Source organism: Bufo gargarizans, chromosome 4 (genome assembly GCF_014858855.1).
Source record: "Bufo gargarizans isolate SCDJY-AF-19 chromosome 4, ASM1485885v1, whole genome shotgun sequence".
NCBI lineage: Eukaryota > Metazoa > Chordata > Amphibia > Anura > Bufonidae > Bufo > Bufo gargarizans.
Window position 1 is genome coordinate 200,574,186 of NC_058083.1, and position 16,204 is coordinate 200,590,389.

General features: G+C 47.5%; 1 protein-coding gene across 1 annotated transcript in view; it reads right to left on the reverse strand.

Annotated features, from left to right (window-relative positions):
* Positions 1–16,204, reverse strand: part of ZFAND3 (zinc finger AN1-type containing 3) — a 119,764-nt gene that overhangs the window by 17,360 nt on the left and 86,200 nt on the right. Inside the window, exon 4 of the mRNA XM_044292211.1 lies at positions 9,981–10,046. Coding sequence (XP_044148146.1) covers positions 9,981–10,046 — 66 coding nt within the window. The remainder of the gene's footprint in view (positions 1–9,980; positions 10,047–16,204) is intronic.

Below are 16,204 nucleotides of genomic sequence, written 5' to 3' on the forward strand. Positions count from 1 at the left end.
GACAACCCCTTTCATCAATATGTAAGAAAAGTCCTACAGCTCTCTAATAGATTTTATGTATTAATTATTCACCATTTTTAAAATGTATACTTGCTGTCAGTGAACGAGAGGCAGGAATCCTGCGCACAGCTCCTCCTGTTCTCAGCTGAGACGTGGATACAACTGTATTCTAGACAATGTTCCGCACTCCAGACTGATACATTGTAGCAAACTAGCAGAGAGAAGTGCATGATAAGCTTAGCTCACAGAGCATTGTCTGGACTGGACACAACTAGAACAAACCCTCAGTTTAGGGTGGGGGGGCAGTGACCTTCGCATCAGCTAGAAGATGCAGAGATACAAATATATGTCGTAATAAAGGCTACTCCTGGCTATCGGCTGCAGCGATCTATGTGACCTCTTATGACGCCGCCTCCTCTCCGCTTATAGCGCGGTATTCATTACACACCTCAGCGGGGACCTCTCATATCAGCGCCGCGATGGCGAGCGGATCCTTTATGTGCTAATAAGTGACTGAGACGACATCAACGGCACTGAAATAAGTGTCATCGGGAGGTCGGCGCTAAATTCTGGGCGGGAACCACCTAAATCCCCTCGTTTGATCACATCCATCAATCCGGCCAATTAGACACAGAGCAAAAGATCTCTAGCGAATGGATAGGCTGCATTCTCAGTGATGTCACCGCTGATCTCTAGTGATAGATAGGCTGCATTCTCAGTGATGTCACCGCTGATCTCTAGTGATGGATAGGCGGCATTCTCAGTGATGTCACCGCTGATCTCTATTGATGGATAGGCGGCATTCTCAGTGATGTCACCGCTGATCTCTAGTGAATGGATAGGCGGCATTCTCAGTGATATCACCGCTGATCTCTAGTGATGGATCGGCTGCATTCTCAGTGATGTCACTGCTGATCTCTAGTGATGGATGGGCTGCATTCTCAGTGATGTCACCGCTGATCTCTAGTGAATGGATAGGCGGCATTCTCAGTGATGTCACCGCTGATCTCTAGTGAATGGATATGCTGCATTCTCAGTGATGTCACCGCTGATCTCTAGTGATGGATCGGCTGCATTCTCAGTGATGTCACTGCTGATCTCTAGTGATGGATAGGCTGCATTCTCAGTGATGTCACCGCTGATCTCTAGTGATGGATGGGCTGCATTCTCAGTGATGTCACCGCTGATCTCTAGTGAATGGATAGGCGGCATTCTCAGTGATGTCACCGCTGATCTCTAGTGATGGATAGGCTGCATTCTCAGTGATGTCACAGCTGATCTCTGGTGAATGGATAGGCGGCATTCTCAGAGATGTCACCGCTGATCTCTAGTGATAGATAGGCTGCATTCTCAGTGATGTCACCGCTGATCTCTAGTGATGGATAGGCTGCATTCTCAGTGATGTCACCGCTGATCTCTAGTGAATGGATAGGCGGCATTCTCAGTGATGTCACCGCTGATTTCTAGTGAATGGATAGGCTGCATTCTCAGTGATGTCACCGCTGATCTCTAGTGATAGATAGGCTGCATTCTCAGTGATGTCACCGCTGATCTCTAGTGATAGATAGGCTGCATTCTCAGTGATGTCACCGCTGATCTCTAGTGATAGATAGGCTGCATTCTCAGTGATGTCACCGCTGATCTCTAGTGATGGATAGGCTGCATTCTCAGTGATGTCACCGCTGATCTCTAGTGAATGGATAGGCGGCATTCTCAGTGATGTCACCGCTGATCTCTAGTGAATGGATAGGCTGCATTCTCAGTGATGTCACCGCTGATCTCTAGTGATGGATAGGCTGCATTCTCAGTGATGTCACCGCTGATCTCTAGTGATAGATAGGCTGCATTCTCAGTGATGTCACCGCTGATCTCTAGTGATGGATAGGCTGCATTCTCAGTGATGTCACCGCTGATCTCTAGTGAATGGATAGGCGGCATTCTCAGTGATGTCACCGCTGATCTCTAGTGAATGGATAGGCTGCATTCTCAGTGATGTCACCGCTGATCTCTAGTGATAGATAGGCTGCATTCTCAGTGATGTCACCGCTGATCTCTAGTGATAGATAGGCTGCATTCTCAGTGATGTCACCGCTGATCTCTAGTGATAGATAGGCTGCATTCTCAGTGATGTCACCGCTGATCTCTAGTGATGGATAGGCTGCATTCTCAGTGATGTCACCGCTGATCTCTAGTGAATGGATAGGCGGCATTCTCAGTGATGTCACCGCTGATCTCTAGTGAATGGATAGGCTGCATTCTCAGTGATGTCACCGCTGATCTCTAGTGATGGATAGGCTGCATTCTCAGTGATGTCACCGCTGATCTCTAGTGATAGATAGGCTGCATTCTCAGTGATGTCACCGCTGATCTCTAGTGATGGATAGGCTGCATTCTCAGTGATGTCACCGCTGATCTCTAGTGAATGGATAGGCGGCATTCTCAGTGATGTCACCGCTGATCTCTAGTGAATGGATAGGCTGCATTCTCAGTGATGTCACCGCTGATCTCTAGTGATGGATAGGCGGCATTCTCAGTGATGTCACCGCTGATCTCTAGTGATGGATAGGCGGCATTCTCAGTGATGTCACCGCTGATCTCTAGTGAATGGATAGGCGGCATTCTCAGTGATGTCACCGCTGATCTCTAGTGATGATAGGCTGCATTCTCAGTGATGTCACTGCTGATCTCTAGTGATGGATGGGCTGCATTCTCAGTGATGTCACCGCTGATCTCTAGTGAATGGATAGGCGGCATTCTCAGTGATGTCACCGCTGATTTCTAGTGAATGGATAGGCGGCATTCTCAGTGATATCACCGCTGATCTCTAGTGATGGATCGGCTGCATTCTCAGTGATGTCACTGCTGATCTCTAGTGATGGATAGGCTGCATTCTCAGTGATGTCACCGCTGATCTCTAGTGATGGATGGGCTGCATTCTCAGTGATGTCACCGCTGATCTCTAGTGAATGGATAGGCGGCATTCTCAGTGATGTCACCGCTGATCTCTAGTGATGGATAGGCTGCATTCTCAGTGATGTCACAGCTGATCTCTGGTGAATGGATAGGCGGCATTCTCAGAGATGTCACCGCTGATCTCTAGTGATAGATAGGCTGCATTCTCAGTGATGTCACCGCTGATCTCTAGTGATGGATAGGCTGCATTCTCAGTGATGTCACCGCTGATCTCTAGTGAATGGATAGGCGGCATTCTCAGTGATGTCACCGCTGATTTCTAGTGAATGGATAGGCTGCATTCTCAGTGATGTCACCGCTGATCTCTAGTGATAGATAGGCTGCATTCTCAGTGATGTCACCGCTGATCTCTAGTGATAGATAGGCTGCATTCTCAGTGATGTCACCGCTGATCTCTAGTGATAGATAGGCTGCATTCTCAGTGATGTCACCGCTGATCTCTAGTGATGGATAGGCTGCATTCTCAGTGATGTCACCGCTGATCTCTAGTGAATGGATAGGCGGCATTCTCAGTGATGTCACCGCTGATCTCTAGTGAATGGATAGGCTGCATTCTCAGTGATGTCACCGCTGATCTCTAGTGATGGATAGGCTGCATTCTCAGTGATGTCACCGCTGATCTCTAGTGATAGATAGGCTGCATTCTCAGTGATGTCACCGCTGATCTCTAGTGATGGATAGGCTGCATTCTCAGTGATGTCACCGCTGATCTCTAGTGAATGGATAGGCGGCATTCTCAGTGATGTCACCGCTGATCTCTAGTGAATGGATAGGCTGCATTCTCAGTGATGTCACCGCTGATCTCTAGTGATAGATAGGCTGCATTCTCAGTGATGTCACCGCTGATCTCTAGTGATAGATAGGCTGCATTCTCAGTGATGTCACCGCTGATCTCTAGTGATAGATAGGCTGCATTCTCAGTGATGTCACCGCTGATCTCTAGTGATGGATAGGCTGCATTCTCAGTGATGTCACCGCTGATCTCTAGTGAATGGATAGGCGGCATTCTCAGTGATGTCACCGCTGATCTCTAGTGAATGGATAGGCTGCATTCTCAGTGATGTCACCGCTGATCTCTAGTGATGGATAGGCTGCATTCTCAGTGATGTCACCGCTGATCTCTAGTGATAGATAGGCTGCATTCTCAGTGATGTCACCGCTGATCTCTAGTGATGGATAGGCTGCATTCTCAGTGATGTCACCGCTGATCTCTAGTGAATGGATAGGCGGCATTCTCAGTGATGTCACCGCTGATCTCTAGTGAATGGATAGGCTGCATTCTCAGTGATGTCACCGCTGATCTCTAGTGATGGATAGGCTGCATTCTCAGTGATGTCACCGCTGATCTCTATTGATGGATAGGCGGCATTCTCAGTGATGTCACCGCTGATCTCTAGTGAATGGATAGGCGGCATTCTCAGTGATATCACCGCTGATCTCTAGTGATGGATCGGCTGCATTCTCAGTGATGTCACTGCTGATCTCTAGTGATGGATGGGCTGCATTCTCAGTGATGTCACCGCTGATCTCTAGTGAATGGATAGGCGGCATTCTCAGTGATGTCACCGCTGATTTCTAGTGAATGGATAGGCGGCATTCTCAGTGATATCACCGCTGATCTCTAGTGATGGATCGGCTGCATTCTCAGTGATGTCACTGCTGATCTCTAGTGATGGATAGGCTGCATTCTCAGTGATGTCACCGCTGATCTCTAGTGATGGATGGGCTGCATTCTCAGTGATGTCACCGCTGATCTCTAGTGAATGGATAGGCGGCATTCTCAGTGATGTCACCGCTGATCTCTAGTGATGGATAGGCTGCATTCTCAGTGATGTCACAGCTGATCTCTGGTGAATGGATAGGCTGCATTCTCAGAGATGTCACCGCTGATCTCTAGGGATAGATAGGCTTGCATTCCCAGTGATGTCACCGCTGATCTCTAGTGATGGATAGGCTGCATTCTCAGTGATGTCACCGCTGATCTCTAGTGAATGGATAGGCGGCATTCTCAGTGATGTCACCGCTGATTTCTAGTGAATGGATAGGCTGCATTCTCAGTAATGTCACCGCTGATCTCTAGTGATAGATAGGCTGCATTCTCAGTGATGTCACCGCTGATCTCTAGTGATAGATAGGCTGCATTCTCAGTGATGTCACCGCTGATCTCTAGTGATGGATAGGCTGCATTCTCAGTGATGTCACCGCTGATCTCTAGTGAATGGATAGGCGGCATTCTCAGTGATGTCACCGCTGATCTCTAGTGAATGGATAGGCGGCATTCTCAGTGATGTCACCGCTGATCTCTAGTGAATGGATAGGCTGCATTCTCAGTGATGTCACCGCTGATCTCTAGTGATGGATAGGCTGCATTCTCAGTGATGTCACCGCTGATCTCTAGTGATAGATAGGCTGCATTCTCAGTGATGTCACCGCTGATCTCTAGTGATGGATAGGCTGCATTCTCAGTGATGTCACCGCTGATCTCTAGTGAATGGATAGGCGGCATTCTCAGTGATGTCACCGCTGATCTCTAGTGAATGGATAGGCTGCATTCTCAGTGATGTCACCGCTGATCTCTAGTGATGGATAGGCGGCATTCTCAGTGATATCACCGCTGAGCTCTAGTGATGGATAGGCTGCATTCTCAGTGATGTCACCGCTGATCTCTAGTGAATGGATAGGCGGCATTCTCAGTGATGTCACCGCTGATCTCTAGTGAATGGATAGGCTGCATTCTCAGTGATGTCACCGCTGATCTCTAGTGATGGATAGGCTGCATTCTCAGTGATGTCACCGCTGATCTCTAGTGAATGGATAGGCGGCATTCTCAGTGATGTCACCGCTGATCTCTAGTGAATGGATAGGCTGCATTCTCAGTGATGTCACCGCTGATCTCTAGTGATGGATAGGCTGCATTTTCAGTGATATAATTTTTGAGCATCACTTTCATGAAGCACCTTGCGGTGTCTGGAGCAGGGGGTGCAGATAGTTTACATTCAGCGTCTCGCCCGTGTTTTGGCGCCGCTGTCTGATATCTGGATGGTAGATGGGTTTCTATGGCGGTATATTTTGCAGTGTGATCAGACACAAGGGGATGTAATAGAGGAGCGGAGCAGCTGTAGACCCAGATTCTGCTCCGGAGTGATCACAGTCCGGCCGGCGCAGGCGGTCATCGTACCGCCCTCCGCACAGTACACACGGAGGATGCGGCCCTGGCGGACCTCCAGTTCGGCAGACACTGCATCACAGACCCCATCAGTCTAATCCTAGCACTACTGCACAGAGGTGGGCGAGGACCCCCGCTGCAGATCCATTCATCTGAATGAGGGTATTTCTGCGGTGTGTGAATACATCCCGAGCGGGTGGACAGGACGAGCGGCTGCACAGGTGATTACATCAATCTCTCTCTCTGATCGGCTGCCCTCCGGCGGTTCCCTGCGAGTGCATTAATCTGACGGCTCCCCGCGGGGCAGAGGTCTCGGCCTCTCTAACAAGTCTGCAGAAGCCTCCTGTCTTCAAGTGTTCAGCTGCTGAGACCTCGGATGCCTGCGCCTCGTGCCTCGCAGCTGGTGACAGCACAGATCTGGAAGCCTCACAAGTGGGAAGACGATTTGCGAGTAATTAGTGATTTTCTCCCTGGGGATGAAACGAGCTTCTTGGAAGTCAGAGCGACGGGATCCCCGTGAGTCTCGGCTTCATGTTCGAAAACTGCAGAACGTTTACCGCCAAGAGTCAATGAGAGTTCAGAGATCGGGAACCCGCAGCTTCAGAGATCGGGAACCCTGTCCTCACGCACACTTGGTGCTCAGTGTTCTGCTTTTACTACCGTCCCCCTCCATTGACTTCTATGGGGAAACCCCGTGAGGTGTAATTTCCACATGCCGCTGTGTGGTGGCGCTCAGTCCTTGCGCTGGAGCCTGAGAGCTTCACTGCCTCTTGAAGATACGGGACTTGGGTCTCTAGACATGCCATCACCCGGGTGCAGCTCTTGTAGATGACCGGGGGTAGGTCCAGGGGTGGACTGGACATAGACCATGTACATAACGATCTGATGCTCTCAGTATTAATTAATGCTAGGAGCTTAAGGTATTTTGTGCTGCACTATGGTACTGCAGGCCCCGCCACTTCCGTTGTCCTACCCCACCTTCTGTCAATTTGGGCTTGCCTACAACATGGGCCACTAAGTTCCCAGTCCATCCCTAGGTAGGTCTACCGGACTGCGGGTTACTCCAGAGCAAGAAGTGGTGACTGACAAACAACAGCCCTGAGCGAGGACCAGCTGCCTTAAAAGGGTTTTCCAAGATTTAAATACTGATGCCCTATCCTCAGGGTAGGTCATCAGGATCTGATTGGTGGGGTCCGACACCCGGGACCCCCACGATCAGCTGTTTGAGAAGGCACTGGTGGCCTGCTCTCAAGCTCATCAAGCACAGCACATTGTCCAGAGGATAGGTCAACAGGAAGACCCCATAACCTGCCCCGACCAAGACCGTCCATGGGATGCCAAGCAGGATCACGGTTCTGAACATTATAGATACTGACTCCATCGCTGGTCTTCACATCTTCTCAGGAGGCTCCATTCCTGCTTAGATCAAACCCCAGACTGGAGAAAAGGCAAGGGCTGCCGAAAGATTACGATTGCCCCATGAGCATTTGCTCGTTCATGGGGTGATCGGCAGTAGTATTACACTGCCAGATCATCACTAACGAGTGTTCCTGTAAACGGCTTAAGTCTCCAAATCTGGTGCACCTGCACAACGCTCTGAGCATGCGCAGTGCACAGGCGTACGAGGCGCGCGCTACAGTCAGATAACTCAGCACATACTGCGTAACGCCCCGAGAGGTCCACTGCGGAGGGGTTAGCCGACGTGTCAGTCCTCGCAGGCAGTGCTGTCAGGGCCTCCTCGCTCTCCGCACTTCTCTAATGCAGGTGTTTCTCCATCGGATCACGACCAGGAAGGAGAAGCTGAAGGGTGCAGGATGAGGAGGATGATACTGCGAGACGAGGCTCTAAAGCTTCATCAGCATAGATCACCTAAGAGCGCCGTCGCCTGCGCAGCCCCCTCCGCTGTACCCCGCTTACAACTGCTGATGAGAGGCATTACAGCCTCTATGCTTCAGCTGCTGCCCGCTCCGCTCCGCTGGACGCCAACCGAGTAATAACTGATATTTACAATCACCTCGCTGCCGGCAGATGGGGGCGAAGGGTTAACCCCTAAATGACAACTCCAAGTATTACTAGAGGAAAGGGTTAAAAGGACTGCAAGTGACATCTACTACATTATCTGATACATAGGACTGCAGGTGACATCTACTACATTATCTGTTACATAGGACTGCAGACTACATCTACTACATTATCTGTACTAAGAGAGTTATAACTGTGTTATCTGTGGTGTTACATAGGACTGCAGGTGACATCTACTACATTATCTGTACTCAGAGAGTTATCACTGTGTTATCTGTGGTATTACATAGGACTGCAGGTGACATCTACTACATTATCTGTACTCAGAGAGTTATCACTGTGTTATCTGTGGTATTACATAGGACTGCAGGTAATATCTACTACATTATCTGTACACAGAGAGGTATCACTGTGTTATCTGTGGTGTTACATAGGATTGCAGGTGACATCTACTACATTATCTGTACTCAGAGAGTTATCACTGTGTTATCTGTGGTGTTACATAGGACTGCAGGTGACATCTACTACATTATCTGTACTTCTAGAGTTATCACTGTGTTATCTGTGGTATTACATAGGACTGCAGGTGACATCTACTACATTATCTGTACTCAGACAGTTATCACTGTGTTATCTGTTGTGTTACATAGGACTGCAGGTGACATCTACTACATTATCAGTACTCAGTTATCACTGTGTTATCTGTGGTATTACATAGGACTGCAGGTAATATCTACTACATTATCTGTACACAGAGAGTTATCATTGTGTTATCTGTGGTGTTACATAGGATTGCAGGTGACATCTACTACATTATCTGTACTCAGAGAGATATCACTGTGTTATCTGTGGTGTTACATAGGACTGCAGGTGACATCTACTACATTATCTGTACTCAGAAAGTTATCATTGTGTTATCTGTGGTGTTACATAGGACTGCAGGTGACATCTACTACATTATCTGTACTCAGAGAGTTATCACTGTGTTATCTGTGGTGTTACATAGGACTGCAGGTGACATCTACTACATTATCTGTACTCAGACAGTTATCATTGTGTTATCTGTGGTGTTACATAGGACTGCAGGTGACATCTACTACATTATCTGTACTCAGACAGTAATTGCTGTGTTATCTGTGGTGTTACATAGGATTGCAGGTGACATCTACTACATTATCTGTACTCAGAGAGTTATCACTGTGTTATCTGTGGTGTTACATAGGACTGCAGGTGACATCTACTACATTATCTGTACTTCTAGAGTTATCACTGTGTTATCTGTGGTATTACATAGGACTGCAGGTGACATCTACTACATTATCTGTACTCAGACAGTTATCACTGTGTTATCTGTTGTGTTACATAGGACTGCAGGTGACATCTACTACATTATCTGTACTCAGAGAGTTATCACTGTGTTATCTGTGGTGTTACATAGGACTGCAGGTGACATCTACTACATTATCTGTACTCAGACAGTTATCACTGTGTTATCTGTTGTGTTACATAGGACTGCAGGTGACATATACTACATTATCAGTACTCAGTTATCACGGTGTTATCTGTGGTGTTACATAGGACTGCAGGTAATATCTTTCCACATTACATAGTGCTGGTGTTTGGTGGATCTGTCACATTTTATGCTACTTTTCTGTCTGAACTTGTCCCAATTTTCGCTCTGTCTTGGGGACTCGGAATTCGCTTTAGGCGTAGCGCTGTGTTTTGGACGAGACCTGTACATGTGACGCACCAGTTATATATCATTGGGGGGCATCGCTGCGCAGGATCCTGTCCCCGATTACAATACTGCGGCCCTTACCTGTGTCACAGGATCTTTTGGTTGGTGTGGTTAGAGAGACGTGAGCTGTATCTGTGCAGGGCCCACCTGGAAAGACAAACAAACCAGTCAAAAGAGGAAAATGGCCTAAATAGCAATTACCGAGAAGAACACATCCATCTCATGCCTGCCTCATCAGCTAATCCGTTCCTCCGCTATACTTTAAACTGTAGCTCTGCTCTATTAAGGCACAGCAATAATCAATAACCCCAGCTTAGAGTTTACATTCACCTGAAACCACCTATCATCTTACTGGAGACCCAGAAAGCTGCTCTGCCCACCATGCTTTACATTGCACCTCCAAAAACTTCTGCAAAGATATTAGGGAGTTGCCTTATGAGCAATTTCCTAATAACAGTCACTAGTTCATATTCCTCCACCTATGGATGGCAGTCTTGATAGCAATGTGAAATAAACTAGGCTCATAGCGCAGTTTTCCAACATTTGCGCAAAAAGTTCACGCGCAGACACTTCAGAAGACGTCGTTTTCAGAGATGTATAAAGAGAGCAGAGAATCATCCGTGAAGTTCAGCGCTTCCCTCATTTCATGTGCAGTAAATGCATATGAAAGCAGCCGAGAGATAAAGTCGTAGACAGCGAAGGGAGCGGCGGTGCGAACCGCCGGAGCGGAGCCGGCCCTTAAATAATCGAGAGGATTATCAGGTCTCCAATGGTCCTGAAATGAGAGAAATGCCAGATTTGTAATGCAAATTGCCTAATGAAGCAGCGGGAGTGAACGCGCGGTCTATTTCTGGAGAGGGGCGACTGACGCACTTCATCATTAGCGCTCTCGCTGGGAGATCTGCTCGGCCTTCCCTGAGGTGAACATACCTGGATTCCTCCATCGCCTCAGTCCAGCCGGTGGGACACAAGCATTTTATGTTCTAATTAATGGGGCTGCGCTGGGCTTGGGAAGTCCAATTAATGGAGACTGTTGATGGATCTTCCTCTCCAGAGAACGTGGCTGAGCGTAGCCGCTATACCGTGTAGCAGTGCTGGGAATAGCGCAGCGATCTGAAACAGCGCACTGAATATATACAGCACTGGAACGAAACGTCCTCCTCCAATCTCATCCCTACAGAGAGCTCTACTGTGCGCGGACTTCATTAGTGGGGCAGGAAGCAGCTACGTTCCATCAGCCATATTGTCAGTCATCAGTTTCCCGGTCGTGAGTCTGGGTAGGTAAGGCTTCTTCACGTTCTTGTCAACCAATCATTGTAAGATAATCACTGTCTCAAAGAAGAAGTAATACAAGTCATGGATATCTCCGTTCACGCTAACATGGTTCAATCCGTGGACTACACTCTGCTTCAGGGCTAGGAGGACTATTTATGAGGACCATGGACAGCTCCCCTGCCCCCATTAGTCACTATAGATGAGACTACATATGTATAAGGACCATGGACGGCACCAGTCAGTAAGTATAGAGGACTAAAGATATGTACGAGGACCATGGACAGCACCATTTGCTGGAGATGTCAGATTTAGCTACTAGATTTAGCCCAGGAGCGATGGAGAGCTCCACTTGATCAGAGAACAAATAGCTGGATGAGGATCATGGAGAGCTCCACTTGATCAGGGACTAAATATGTGGATGAGGATCATGGAGAGCTCCACTTGGTCAGGGACTAGATATCTGGATGAGGATCATGGAGAGCTCCACTTGATCAGAGAACAAATAGCTGGATGAGGATCATGGAGAGCTCCACTTGATCAGGGACTAAATATGTGGATGAGGATCATGGAGAGCTCCACTTGATCAGGGACTAAATATGTGGATGAGGATCATGGAGAGCTCCACTTGATCAGGGACTAAATATCTGGATGAGGATCATGGAGAGGTCTACTTGATCAGGGACTAAATATCTGGATGAGGATTATGGAGAGCTCCACTTGATCAGGGACTAGATATCTGGATGAGGATTATGGAGAGCTCCACTTGGTCAGGGACTAGATATCTGGATGAGAATCATGGATGGCTCCACTTGTGAGACAAGATACCTAGATAAGGATTGTGGAGAGCTCAACTTCATTAGGGACTAGCTATCTGGATGAAGATCATAGAGATTTCCACTTGATCAAGGACTAGATATCTGGATGAGTATTATGGAGAGCTCCACTTGGTCAGGGTCCAGGACCAGATATCTGGCTAAGGATCATGGACAGCTCCACTTGATCAGGGAGTAGATATCTGGATGAGGATTATGGAGAGCTCCACTTGTGAGACAAGATACCTGGATGAGGATTGTGGAGAGCTCGACTTCATTAGGGACTAGATATCTGGATGAAGATCATGGAGAACTGGATAAAGATCATCTGGATGAGGAGATGCACACTACCACTTGATCAGGGACTAGATCTGGATGAGGAGATGAGCTCTGCATTGATCAGTTTACTGGCAAACGACTATGGACAGCTCCAATGTCGGGCTAGTCAGTGATAACATAAAAATGGTCAGAGACTATGGGTGCTTATACAAGTTTATAAGTCATTAACATATTAGCCAAAACAACAGACTACCATCAAGCTACTTTGCCTACCATTGAGGAATGCAGACTACCACAACAGACTGTAGACTACCACCAAGGAATGCAGACAACCACTGAAGGACTACCACTGAGTATCACAGTCTACCATACCAGACCCTAGACTCCCACCAAGGGATACACACTACCATTTGAAGACTACCAAAGAGAATGCAGCCAGACACCGAAAAACGCAGCATCACAGAGTACCACACCAGATCATAGACTACCACCAAGGAACGAAGACTACCACACCTGATCGTAAATTACCACACCAAAGAGCACAGACTGAGAACTACAGACTTCCACCAAGGACAGCAGACTATCGCCAAGAAATGTAGTCTACCACTGAGGAACACAGACTACAATACCAGACATATAGTACCACCAAGGAATGCACACTACCACCGAGTACTACAGACTACCACACCAGGCCAGAGACTATCACACAGGAATGCAGACTACAACAGAATGTAGAATACCACCAAGGAATGTAAACTAGCATGAGGAACACAGACTACCACCAATCATTGTAGACGACTACACCAGGCCGTAGACTATCAAGGAGGAATGCAGATTCCCACACCTGATTGTAGACTACCACCAAGTACCACAGACTGCCAGACCATAGACTACTCCTGAGAAATGCTGAATGCCACTGAGAAACATAGACTACCACAGACTTCTTACCAAGAACCATACACCACCACACAGGGTTAAGGGTCCCTATACTCATTTGCGGGGGGCTTCAGATCTAGGACATAACCATGAGACAACTGCAGCCACTAAACATGGTGGATGTTCCTTTTGAAAAACAAAAACCTTGTGTAAAAGCAAAAGCGTTGATGACAGTCACACAGATCGCCCTGCAGACATCTCCGCAGCCGGCACCATCACATGAAGAGACTGTGGCCAAGGGACATTACATAAAGCTCTGGGGTGATTTAACACCTGGTTTTCGTCACCCATTTTGCATTAGCGCGCCAACATCATCTTCCATCCTGACACGGAGATGGCCCATAGATCACCGAAACGTCTCTCCTAAGTAAGAAGCCCACGCCACAAATAACATCCTGCCACTTGTAATGTGCGCTGCGCTCCCAATGATAAAGTCAACCCAATTTGTTTATTACCATCCACTGACGAAGAGATGAAAGGTTCATCAGCTCTTCACAGGTGGAATGTGGCAGGACGGAGAATTTACCGGGATGGATGGTGATAAAAGCTTCTCGAAAAAAGTCTACAAACTCAATTCTCCAGGGATTCGGGCAGTTTTTGTTGGTTGGATTTTTTTCCCTCTCTAAGTAGCAGTATTTTTAAGCTGGTCTGCAAATCAATGCTGGCCTACATCCAGCTCGTCCATCGCTCCCTCGTCACGTAGACGCTCTCAGGAGATCTTGTTAAGCCAACGGGCCAATTCAATGTATTCACTGCATAACCGTGAAGCAGGGATTTTTTTTTCCCCTTTACTGCAGATGGGTTAAGATAAATGGATAGCCCCGGTAACCGCTTCTGTGTTGCAGCTTTGATAATTGGACGCCGTTTCAAACAGGAGACAAATTAAAGCTGCTGTTTAACAACGCGGCACAAGACGGACTCTTTTGTTACCGGCAGAAAGCAATGACCTTCAGATGCTTTATTTCCAAGGAGTAAGAGTAAAACAAAAGACAAAAAAATATGTTTAACTTCTTCAGACAGAAGACGTGTAGACAAAGACATGCTAGAACTGAGGCATCGCCACCACGGGTGACGCTCAGAGCAGGAACCAACTAATCAACACTGATCTTGTAGGACAGGGCAGCAAAGTCCCACCTGGTGGTGAATGAGCTTCACCAGAAAATCTACCGCAAACACACTGCTTGCAAACCGCGCAGTAACGAGAAACTGAAACTCTGTACAATATGTGCACAAATCGCGATCATCATACAAACAACTGTATGGAACCAAATCTAGAACGTGACTGAGAAAACATCAGAGACGAGGAAACAATGAAGCGTCTCCAGGAACCGACTCATCTGAGGACGAACGTTCTTCACAACTTCACCCAAGCCGTCCCCTCCCTGGGGGCTGAAAACTGCCAAGACGGACAATTAAAGACGGACATATTATCACTAGAGATGGCCTTGTGATTTGCTGAACGGGCAAACAGATGGCGATGTCCGCCAGCGCCATATTCTTTTACATTGTGAAGAACTTTGACCCATGACACATCCACCAGGTGGTACAGGACAGTCACTTGAGACGTTTCAGCACACGGACATACCCCCTACCCTATAAATGGACCTGATCTGGCTGCCATTTGCCAGTGTAGGGAGAGGTTGCTGTGTGGAGCAGGGACAGGCTGTTAGCGTCCATTCACACGTTCGCAATTTCGTTCCGCAAATTGCGGACAAATTCATTTCTATGGGGCAGCACGATGTGCTACATGGACACGGAATTGCGGACCCGCACTTCCGGGTCCGCAATTCCGTTCCCGAAAAAAATAGAACATGTCCTATTCTTGTCCGCAATTGTGGACAAGAACAGGCATATTCTATTAGTGCCGGCAAAATGCGGAACGCACATCGCCGCTGTCCGTGTTTTGCGGATCCGCAAAACACGTTGCGGATGTGTGAATAGACCTTTAGGGACACCAAACGCTAGCTAATAGGGCCACAAAAGTCCTTTTAAGGACTGGTATAGGTGTGCTATCGATAGGTGTGATACACAGAGGGGTGCGATATACTTATAATATACTTTCTAACAGACAATATATTATAGTGCATCTGTATTGTGCAGCAGTTGTGTGCGGTTCTGCTGACATACCGCAGCTATAATGAGGGACAAACGCTATTGGAACAAATCATTTCTACTGGTGTAATTAACCAGTTGCCCCCCCCCCAAAAAAAAAGTGATTAAAGCAGCGGTGCTATATACCAATAATATTCGTTCTATATAGTGCATTTAGGTAGTGCAGCATTTGTCTGCGGTTTTGCTGCATTACCGCAGCTACACAGAGTGACAAACGCTATTGGAACAAATAATTTATTTTCTGTCCGTTGAATGCATAATTTTTGGGGCCTGTAGTCCACTGGCCTGCTGTAACATTGATATCCAATGACCGTGTAATCTACCTCCAGCCACATAATCACTTGTTCTTTTCTGTACAGTGAATGTCTAATCGTTGGGGCCTTGGAGGAATTCAACACCAGTGATGACCACATGTTATCGGATTTCAACTATTATCATTAGGGTTTTTTTTCAAGAGGGGGGGCAAAAAAAACTGAAGACTTGCCTGAATGCCGGATCTGGCATTTTTCCCCATAGGAATGTATTAGTGCCGGATCCAGCATTTAAGATACCGGAATGCCGGATCCGTCCTTCCAGCCTGCGCATGCGCAGACCGGTAAAAGTGTGAAAAAAAAAATACAAGACGGATCCGTCTGTCCGCATCCGGATCAGTCTCACAAATGCTTTGAGTCACATCGAAATCAGCGGATCAGGCGGGCAGTTCCAACGACGGAACTGCCCACCGGATCACACTGCCACAAGTGTGAAAGTAGCCTAAGACACATATTTTTTGTTGGAATTTTTGCCATTGATCTCCCTCTGGTCACTGTCCATGTTGTGGGACTATTTGTGCACTTCTACTAAGTATTTGGTGGCTGCAAATATAACCTGAAGATTTTTCAGGAGCGCCTG